This window comes from Stenella coeruleoalba, assembly GCF_951394435.1.
Source record: "Stenella coeruleoalba genome assembly, chromosome: 4".
Lineage (NCBI taxonomy): Eukaryota > Metazoa > Chordata > Mammalia > Artiodactyla > Delphinidae > Stenella > Stenella coeruleoalba.
In genome coordinates, this window is record NC_137149.1 from 74,820,885 (window position 1) to 74,832,196 (window position 11,312).

Consider the following 11,312-nt stretch of genomic DNA (forward strand, 5'->3'; position numbering starts at 1 on the left):
GTTGGATGGTGCTGTGCCATCTAGTTTCCCATCTACATTGTGAATCTTGGCAAGTTCTGGAGTAGGTGGCATAGAGGCAGCAGCTGCATAAGAGATCCACTAAGTAACTGAAATTTCAGTTGACTATTAATGACCATAGATTTAATGAAACAATTGAAACTATCACTTGAATTTATTGTTTTGCTTCTTTTAATATACTCCAATAAGATAATTAATAACTGGATTATTTTAATTGCTTACTTAAATTAGTTTATTAGTTTAATAGCTTTAATTAATAATCATATTGCTTTATTTTAAGAATAAATTGTTCTTATGTTAACTTTTGGCAATCACCATTTTCCTCCTTCTAATAGGGAACAAAGATCATTAACTTTTTTTTTTCCTGTTAGGTTTTGGTAAGCTTGTAGGTATGAACTGGACTGGGCCAGGTTCTAAAAAAAAAGTTTCATTTTATTAATATATTTAGTATATAAAAGTGGATATTTATTATCTGAATTTTTCTACTATGTAACCTCTAAGTTAAATCCAGCTTTTGAATAGCCATAGAAGAATGGGAGAATAATAAAAATATTAAGGGCAGTTAAAATCCATATTCTTTTTTATACTTTCTAAAAATATTTATTGAGATTCTAAAAGTTTAAAAACAGTCTGTGTCCACTGTAGAAACTTAAATGTCACCTCAACAGTCTTGTTAATCCTCCTTCCCTACCAAGTGATTTCACTTGGCATTTGAAGTATTATGAAATTTAACCATTTAAGGCTTGTCCTCTTCCCTACCCTGCCTTCTCCAGAGGTGATGATAAACCTGGAAGATCTGATTGCAAGCTGATAGCCAAAAGGAAAAGGAAGAACTACCAAAGGCTAAGATAATGAGTCCCATTTAACATAACTGGAACACTGAATCATGAGGACACTATATATTTACAGAATATGAAGGTTCTGTTGCTTTTATCAGGAAAATATAACTTTATATAATACCTCTCAACCCAATAGAACATAGTTGTTGAAAGCGTAAGATGTTGTATCAGGTAGATGTAGACATGGGTTCAAAAGAAGTGCTTAGCACATTGCCTAGCACAGAATAAGAGCTTACTAATGGATCACTTGTAATGGTGGTGGTGATAATAGTACTAGTAATTAATAATAGTTTATTAAAGAATGTTCATGTTACTCTCAAGAGTGGGAAGTGAAGAAATTAAGCAAAATTAACCTAGACAAATGTATAAACTCATTTTCTCCTAAATTGCGTGTATTTCTAAAGGATATACCTCTTATCACCAAAGGGAGAAGGATGGTTCCTTCTGCTGACTGTCATCACTCTCTGTGTCTTATTTTAACTCACATCTTCTCAGTGTCTGGTTGATTGTGTTTGCTCAGTGTTACATGTTTTGGTACATGGGACAAGATCAGAACCTAGGGCATAATGAATGGGTAATGAATGGGTCTTTGTGTATTAAGACAGAAACATGAATGTCAGATGACTGCAGAAAGTGGAATAGATAGCACCTGAGTTTGGCACTTTCATCTGGTGGCCAAGCCCAAACTATTCTTCAAGGAACAGTGCTAAAAATGTTAGCCTAGCAAGAACCAGAGATAAAATTAGAAAGTAACTGACACATCAAGTACTACCAAGCTGGACTCTGCAATCCGGTACATTTCTTAGCTGTATTTAGTTTGCTTTTCAGGATTCCTCACACTATAGTGACATGGATTTGCACTCTTAAACCTTTGAAACTGATAAGATTTGGCTGTCTCATCATTGTTTATTCTTGCCTTCTTTGTCATAGATTAATTAACCATATAAGCACAGGTTTATTTCTGGGCTCTCTGTTCTGTTCCATAAATCTATGTATCTGTTTCTGTGCCAGTGCCATACTGTTTTGATGACTGTAGTTTTGTAGTATAGTTTGAAACCAAGGCGCATAATACCTCTGGCTTTGTTCTTCTTTCTCCAGATTGCTTTGACTATTATGGTCTTTTGTGTTTCCATACCAGTTTTAGAATTATTTGTCCTAGTTCTGTGAAAAATGCCATTGGTATTTTGATAGGGATTGCATCGACTCTCTTGATTGCCTTGGGAAGTATGGTCATTTTAACAATATTAATTCTTCCAGTCGTTGAGCAGGGTTTATCTTTCCATTTGTGTTGTCTTCAGTTTTTTTCACCAGTGTCTTACAGTTTTCAGAGTACAAGTCTTTCACCTCCATAGTTAGATTTATTCGTAGGTATTTTATTCTTTTTGTTACAACTGTAAATGGGATTGTTTTCTTAATTTCTTTTTCTGATGGTTCCTTATTAATATACAGAAACAAGATTTCTTTGTTATCTGCAATCTTGCTGAATTCATTTATTAGTTCTAATAGTTTTTTGGTGGCATCTTTAGGATTTTCTATGTATACTATCATGTCATCTGCAAATAGTGAGAGTTTTACATCTTCCTTTCCAATTTAGATTCCTTTTATTTCTTTTACTTACCTGATTGCTGTGACTGGGACTTGCAATAACATATTGAATAAAAGAACAATTACTTTTCTAATCCACATGTCATATGGTTTTCAGGTTTTACCCCCAAAACCTCAACACAGTGAAATTTTAGGTAAGAGTTGAAAATGATCCAACACTACTTGGCAATGTAATTCTTACTGTGAATAGATCTAGATAACCTGAGAAGTACACAGAACCGTAATTGAACCCAGGGATCATTTTGAACCCAAGTGTCTAGATTCTGTCTATATGAAACATCCCTTTTGCACTTTGTCACCATCATACAGAAGCACTTTGCTTACAAATTTAGAATAAGTAACTAATAGATACATGGAAAATTATATAATGCAAATCCATGGTAGAAATGCCTGTTCTCCTTCTCTGTCCTCATACCCCAAAAATACAGAACTTCTCTATCCAAACAAGTTTTAGGCTGCTATGATTTGGAAATAAGCTATGGTTCTCAAACTTGACCGCATAGCCACCAACCAGAAATAATCTTGAGAAATCCCGTGTGTGCTCTGATATCTGCTCTGTCCCAGAATGGGCAATCACTGTACACTTATCTTTCGTAAATGATAAAAATGTTTATTGGTTGTTTTTACTTTAAACAAAGACCTGAGGTTCACAAGCTTTGATTGCATCTTGTTTTAAATAATTTGTATATTTTTTTGACTTTATTTTCTTATGTAAAATATATGTACTTTTTAATCTGTAGAAATAGTTTTTCTTAGTTATCCGTATTGTATTCATCTTTATTTAGTAAACATTCAAAATGTTCTAGGTATTAATTTATGTCCTGTCTCTATGATGTATGCATTTGCTTTAAATTATATGCTGTTTCTAAGTTGCTTGGCTATTTTTCTCCCTTGCGTTCTGCCTATCTTTAGAGTAACCAAATAAGGCAAATGGAGGAAGTAAAGATCTCAAAGAAGAGTAAAGTAGGAATTCTCCCATTTGTTGCTGAATTTGAAGAGTTTGCTGGACTTGCAGAATCAATCTTTAAAAATGCTGAGCGTCGTGGAGATCTAGATAAAGCATATACTAAACTTATCAGAGGAGTGTTTGTTAATGGTAAGCTTTTGTTACATTCTAAAGAATTTTTTGGTTGGTTTTCATTATTTCTGGTATGTTAGAAGTTGGGGACAGATATGTTCATTATTTTCCATGTTCTATAGTCTTTTTTAAGTTTTCTGAAATTAAAGATTTCTTAAATTTGAAAAATAAGCAATACATAAAACCCATTTGTATTCACCAGGAACCACTTATATTTTAGGGTTCATATGTGCTTATCACTATGCAAAATTGAAATTCATTGTTTAAACACAAAAAATGATCTCCCGGATTACATTGCTTTTTAGCAAGAGTCTTCCAGAGATGATCAGCAGTGATGTCTGTGTAACCTTAAACAAATCAATTCACTTCTTTAGGCCTGTTTTCATATGTGTCACATAAGGTAGATTAATGCTAAAATACTATAATTCACCGTCTTCCTATGTCAGATCACACAATTAAGTTACAGAAACAGTGTGGATGTGTTGTTTAATTTGAAATAAATGATCTGATTGCATCTATTCAGGAATTTTTAAAGCTAAAACATTGACAGGAAGTGGAATGATATCACCAGTTATAGATAACATATTTTTAGTGGAAACAGGTTTAGGGGAAAGATAGATAAATTATATGATTGAATGTTTGTATGGTTGATAGTTCTTTTAAAATTCAAAGTAGCTTTGCTTTTTCTAATTGTAAAGTAATATATGCTCATTACATACCCCCAAAAATCAGCAAACTGATTTTAAAAATCAAGAAGAAAATAAGGATAATTTGTAATCTAATCATGAAAAGATAACATTTAATTTTTTCCCTGCTAAACTTTTGAGTATATCTCTCTCACTGGTGTATATGTACATATTGTGTGTGTGTGTGTTCTCTAATTTTAAAAGTTTTATCATACCTTACACACTGTTTTGGAACCTACTAGACTCTGTACTTCTAGTGTCTTTCCTTGTCTATTAATATAGATAACCATAATCATTTTTAATGATCGCATAGTATTCCATGTATCATTATTTATTTACCAGATCTTTTGTTAATAGGCATTTAGTTTGTTTCCAGTTTCCTCCATATATTTTTGTACACTTGTCCAATAATTTCCTTAGGATCAATTATTAGAAATGGAATTACTGGGTCAAAAATTTTGGGTCTGTGTTGAGGCTTTTGCCAAATAGCCACACAGAAAGATTATACCAGTTTAGTGCTTTGAGCATTTGGTGAAAGTTTCTGTCACATCTGCATCAAAGCCCAATATTACTAGGTATTATCAATCTTTTTATTCTTTGTAAACCTGAAAGACTATAAATCAGTTTTGTTTATGATATGTTTTACTGTGCAAGAGCTTTCAAATTTTATTTGAAATATTTATTCATCATATTTATTTGTCTTTCTCTTTATGATCCTAAGTTTTGTGCCATTCTTAGAAAGTTCGTACTATCACAAAATTATTTCTTTAATTTACTTTATTTTTCTTAGTACTTACGATTATATTCATTTATTTACTTGCTTTTAACATTTTAAGTACTTGAGCAATTTAGAATTTGTTTGTCTGAAAGATGTGAAATAAGAATCCAAATTTAGTGTATTCAAAAGGACCAGCTAGTTGTCCTAAACATTTTGAATAATTCATCATTTCCCCACTGATTTGAAAAGCCACCTTTAATTCTATACTAAGTTTCCATATATATATATATATTTGGGACTGTTTTAGAATGATTTTTTATTAGGTTTAGGTAGATGTGAAAATCCTTCAATACAATATATTTTATTCTATTAAGTCCAGAAATGTGCTTACTTCTTAAACTTACAAATGAAAAAAATCCTGTAAATTTTTCCTAGCTAAATATGGTTATACTTATATCAGGATGTTACTATGTTTTTTCTGTTTTCATTTTAGTGGAGAAAGTAGCTAATGAAAGCCAGAAGACGCCCAGGGATGTAGTCATGATGGAAAACTTCCACCATATTTTTGCAACACTTTCTCGTTTGAAAATCTCATGTCTAGAAGCTGAAAAAAAAGAAGCCAAACAAAAATACACAGATCACCTTCAGTCTTATGTCATTTACTCTTTAGGACAACCTCTTGAAAAACTAAATGTAAGTATATTTTCATTCAGTATATATTTCCTGGTTTTGAACCTGTGTACATATGAATAACACAACAGACATTTGTTTTAAATTTGCTCATATATTGATGCAGGAGGATAAGGAAGGAGAGACTCAGATACTTAAGCTGCCAGTGTGCCCAGACAACTGCTAGATGTTTTATATACATTATTTCTTTTAATTCCTATGAACAGTGATGTGGAGTAAGATGGTATTATCCCCATTTTACAAACGAAGAAACTGAAAGTAAATGAAAAGTTATAATAACTGGAAAGTAGCAAAGCTGGGGGGTGAACCGTAGATTTAGGCTTTTCCATTATACCAGACTTTTATTTCTTACCTCATAAATGGCTAACCTTTATCCCTAGTTCAGATGAAGATTTTGAAAACTTTATCAAGATAAAAGGAAAACAAAAAATTGTTTGGTTCGTTGCCTTTTCTTTTCGCTTCTTTTCTTGACTTCTCATTCCCCAGAGCAAGTCTGATCATTAAAAGTGAGAAATGAGGGACTTCCCTGGTGGTCCAGTGGTAAAGAATCCGCCTTCCAATGCAGGGGTCACGGGATCGGGGAACTAAGATCCCACATGCCACGGGGCAACTGAGCCCGCGTGCCACAATTACTGAGCTCGTGCACCTCAACTAGAGAGCCCGAGTGCCGCAAATTACAAGAGCCCACGTGCTCTGGAGCCTGTGCGCCACAACAAAAGAGCCCACATATCACAACTAAGACCCAACACAGCCAAAAAATAATAAACAAAATAAATATTTTTAAAAAGTGAGAAATGATAGTTTTAGAGAATTGTGCAACATAGTAGAAGCTTAAATGGACCCTTCTAACTAACTTTGTCCACAGTATGATTAGTCATCTTCTATAAGTTTTTAACTTGAAATGAGTCAAATAAAAATTATGTATCTGTTGTCAATAATTCAAATAATTGTTTTGATTAAAAGACATTTAATCAGATGCAGAACCAATTCTTTCTAAAACTTAAGAACTGACAGATATTCCTTTAGGGTAGAAGGTTGGTCTCAGACCTAAAGCCTGCATGATACTTACCTGCAACATAGAGGCACTTCCTTTGAAATCAAATTTAAAGCAGAAACATTGATAGACCCCTTATTATTTAACATCGTTATGGAAGATTTAGCCAATGCAATAAGACCGAAACATAAAGATATACAAAGGAGAGTCAAGGTTATAATTACCTGTATATAATATGTTGGAATTATTTTATCTGGTAAAGTAATAGGATTCAAGATAAATATATCAAAAAATAGTTTATTTCCTATATGTTATAATAACCAATTAAAAGTCTCTGTAGAAACAAAATTTTAAAATTACCAGGGATAGACTTGTCCAAAAATTACTGTCAAAAAATTAATAATTTATAAGAATAAATAAATAATAATTGCTAAGAAAATTTTAGAGAAAAGTAATGACTGGATTTGGCTTGTCGGTATTAAGTCATATTGTGCTCAAATAAAGACTTGCCAGTCAATATGCATATTAAAAGACCAATTATAATTAAAAAGACAACCTGAGGAGAATATTTGTAACACCATGTCAGTATATTTAATCTAAAAGATCTTTTTAAAATCAATGAGGAAAGCACCAAGACCTCAACATATAAATGGGCAAGGGTTCTGAATGTACCACTAAGCATCTGAAAAGCAGGTTAACTTCATTTATAGCCAAAGAATTGTGAAATAAAATGACAAACTTTTTTCACTTTTTAAAGTGGCAAAGATTTGTTTTTTAATTGTGCTAATGCTGATGATAGTATGGTAAGGTAAAAGTCTCATATACTGTTGACAGAAATATAAACCGATTGATATATAAATATAAACTTTTCTGGGAAGCAATTTGTGTATGTATATGAAGAGTCTTCAGAATGCTTAACAATTATACTCCTCAACTGAGGAATTATAGTCTAGAAATTTATGCTGGGTAGTAATCAGTAATGTGGGTGAATACTTACGTATAAAAGTTATTTGTGACAACTGTATTTATAAGAGATTTTTTTTTTTTTTGGATGAGTAGATTTTGCCAACTCTAAGAAAAAAGAGTGAAAAATATTAAATACCCAATACTGGAGGAATGAATAAACAAATTGTAGTTCAGTCATTGGATGGAACATTATGCAGCCATTAAAATGTATACTTTGGGAAAACATATAAAATATTAAGTGGAAAAGCAGCGTGCAAAATTATAATCTCATTTATGTACTCACATCAAAAGACTAGCAGGAAATCTAAAATGTTGATAGTGGTTATCTCTGAGTGGCATGATAATAACTGATTATTATTTTATCCTTTATATTTTCACACACTGATTTTTACATAATGAATATATACTATTTTATAATCAGATTTTTTTTTTAATTTAAGTGGTAATGAAAGCAGTTCTTAGCCATTATTTCTTTCCATTTCCTCGAAGCATTTCTTTGAAGGCGTTGAAGCTCGGGTAGCACAGGGTATAAGAGAAGAGGAAGTAAGCTATCAACTTGCATTTAACAAACAAGAACTCCGAAAAGTTATTAAAGAGTATCCTGGAAAGGAAGTAAAAAAAGGTCTAGATAACCTCTACAAGAAGGTTGACAAACATTTATGTGAAGAGGAGAACTTACTTCAGGTATGCTTTAGTTCTTTGAACCATCCTAGATTGCACATCCTTACATATGTCGCTTTTCTCCAAAATATTCCTCTAGAAATACTATGCATTTTCTAATTTTAGGAAATTAGAAAAGGAGGAAAGTTCCACAAGGTACAGACCAGATTAATGAATTGTGAGGGGAAGAAAGGAATAATATTTATATAAGTTTATATGACTATTCCTGTTTATTTTGTATTTCTTTCTTATTGTTTTGAGGCATTAAGTTGTTTTTCTTTTGTTTGGGGATGGGTTTTTTCGTTGCTTTTTGTTTTGTTTTAGTTTTGAGGGTGGCAAGGAAATGGAATGTTGTATAGTACAGTGGAGTGATTCTGAGCATAGGGGTTGGAGCTGGAAATGGTTTCATAATCTGGCTTCAGATAAAGCTTCATGGTTTGGGGCAAATTACTTCACCTCTCTGAGCCTCAATTTCCTTATTTGAAAAGTAGAAATAATACCTCTCCTGTATACTGGCCACTACTATTACTGTCATTGCCATTTTATACATGAGAAAATCAAAGCTAAGAGAGGTGGAGTAATATGACCATGATCCTATAGCTAATGAATGGTAGAGTCAGATTTAAACTGCCAACTGAGCCATCATTCTTTATAAGCCGTACTAAAAGGCCCAGAGATGAGTGAGAATAATTCTGATTTTAACACCATGGAAGGCTTCATGAAGGAAAGCATTTGTGTTAGCCTCTGAAAGTCAGATACTAACTTAACAGATAAAGTAGGAGAAGTGGCCTTCCAGGTGGATGAAATACCATGAGCTAAAAGATGAGAAGCAAAAAAGTGTAAGTAAAACTGTTTAGTAAATCATCTTAAGTTGTCTATTAGGAATTTAGGGTTTATGAGATTTAGGGTTTATAAGGAAAAATCCCCTCAACTGGCAGATAGGGATGATTTCATAGTACCCACCCTCACCAGGTTGTCATGAGACTTAAAAAGGATAATGTATACATAAAGCACTTTGTACTGTGCTGATATGAAATAAGTCAATAAATATAACCTATTAATATTAGCTCATATGTCAATGTGTGTATCAGATTCTATCTTGATAGTTGTCTGCATCGTGATTTCCACTTCCAGATTATAAATTCCTTTGATTGCAGATGATTGGTCTGACTCATCTTGGTGTCCTCCATGGCATCAAGCAGTGTTTTGCATCATCAATTTTAGATAAAGAAATTGTTAAACTTTCATATGAAATGAAATTCAGGCATTCAGTGTTGCATTTCATTTAATCATTAGTCTTAGTTTCATACATAGTTGTGCATATCCACATCGGTGTTGGATATTGGAGTAAATATAATAACAGCTAGATGTAATGAGTGCTTACTGTGTCACACTGTTCTGAGCACTTTACGTGTATCCACTCATTTAACCTCACCTGAAGCTTGTGAGGAAGGTATTATTATCATTACCCCAGTTTACAGATAAGGAACTTGAGGCACAGAGCAATGATGTAATGTACTCAAGGTCACAAAGCTTATAAGTGGAAGGAACCAGTTTCTATCTCCAGAATGTATGTTTTTAACTATTATTCTAAATCCTTAGAATATATCCTGACATTATTTCTACATACTTGACTGTATTATTTCCATTCATAGTTTAACGACTCTTATTTTCATTTTTATTATAGGTGGTGTGGCACTCCATGCAGGATGAATTTATACGCCAGTACAAGCATTTTGAAGGTTTGATAGCTCGCTGTTATCCTGGATCTGGTGTTACAATGGAATTCACTATTCAGGACATTCTGGACTATTGCTCCAGCATTGCGCAGTCCCACTAAACCTTACAAAAGAAGAAAAGATAAATGAAAAAAGCACTCTGAGTACACCAGACACTATTCAAAAACATCAAGCAACCGTTTTGAGAACCAGACTTAAAATATTATGTATGAATGTCAGATAAATGGGTAATACCATACCACAAATATTCAAAAGCGAAAGTACCAACCTATGTGGCAGTTTCATTTGCCCAATAGGTTGTGTACTAAAAGCATTTATCTCGGGCTTCCCTGGTGGTGCAATGGTTAAGAATCTGCCTGCCAGTGCAGGAGACATGGATTCAAGCCCTGGTCCAGGAAGATCCCACATGCCGTGGAGCAACTAAGCACGTTTCCCACAACTACTGAAGTCTGCACACCCTAGAGCCCATGCTCTGCAACAAGAGAAGCCACTTCAATGAGAAGCCTGCGCACCACAACGAAGAGTAGCCCCTGCTCGCTGCAACTAGAGAAAGCCCACATGCAGCAACGAAGACCCAGCGCAGCCAAAAATAAATAATTAAAGCATTTATCTCATCATAAATGCCTTTATCATTTTTCCAGACTGTCCAGGAAATTTTCCTGTATTGCCTCGCTTCTTATATTTAAGAGTGGTTATCCTGGGCTTCCCTGGTGGCGCAGTGGTTGAGAGTACACCTGCTGATGCAGGGGACGCGGGTTCGTGCCCCGGTCCTGGAAGTTCCCACATGCCGCAGAGCGGCTGGGCCCATGAGCCATGGCCGCTGAGCCTGCGCGTCCAGAGCCTGTGCTCCGCAACGGGAGAGGCCACAACGGTGAGAGGCCCACGTACCGCCAAAAAAAAAAAAAGAGTGGTTATCCTATGTGTAATGCATTGGGAGTTCTTCAGCTTTCACTAATTCAGTATTCCTTACAAATGTTACTACTAAAATTTTGTATAGAACTTTTTCCCTCTAACTAATGTATATATGGATAGGGATCTTGTGATGATCAGTTGTAAACTTGGAATTTGAGGATTATGTGACTCTGTGTAGCAGTGAATCTAAAATAAAGAAGTTTTCAAAAAAATTAAAATTTGGTTGTATTATTCTTAGATCTATCATGCTATCATTTGTATAAAAGCAAGTTCTTATAAAATCAGTATATAAAAATGAATTACATGTCCATTTACCATAAACCACTTAAAAGTATAATAATAAAAATAAAGGCATTTATAATAGCATTAAAAACATTTAGTATTTAGGACTAAGTCTAACGAAACAT

General features: G+C 33.6%; 1 protein-coding gene across 3 annotated transcripts in view; it reads left to right on the forward strand.

Annotated features, from left to right (window-relative positions):
• The window catches only part of EXOC1 (exocyst complex component 1), a 61,306-nt gene extending 50,224 nt beyond the window's left edge, over positions 1-11,082 (forward strand). For all 3 annotated transcript variants that reach the window (XM_079920254.1, XM_079920253.1, XM_079920255.1), the window contains 4 exons: positions 3,375-3,558; positions 5,438-5,637; positions 8,084-8,278; positions 9,942-11,082. In XM_079920254.1, the coding sequence (XP_079776380.1) occupies positions 3,375-3,558; positions 5,438-5,637; positions 8,084-8,278; positions 9,942-10,094 (732 nt within the window). In that variant the 3' untranslated portion in view covers positions 10,095-11,082. The remainder of the gene's footprint in view (positions 1-3,374; positions 3,559-5,437; positions 5,638-8,083; positions 8,279-9,941) is intronic.
• Positions 11,083-11,312: the final 230 nt, after the last annotated feature.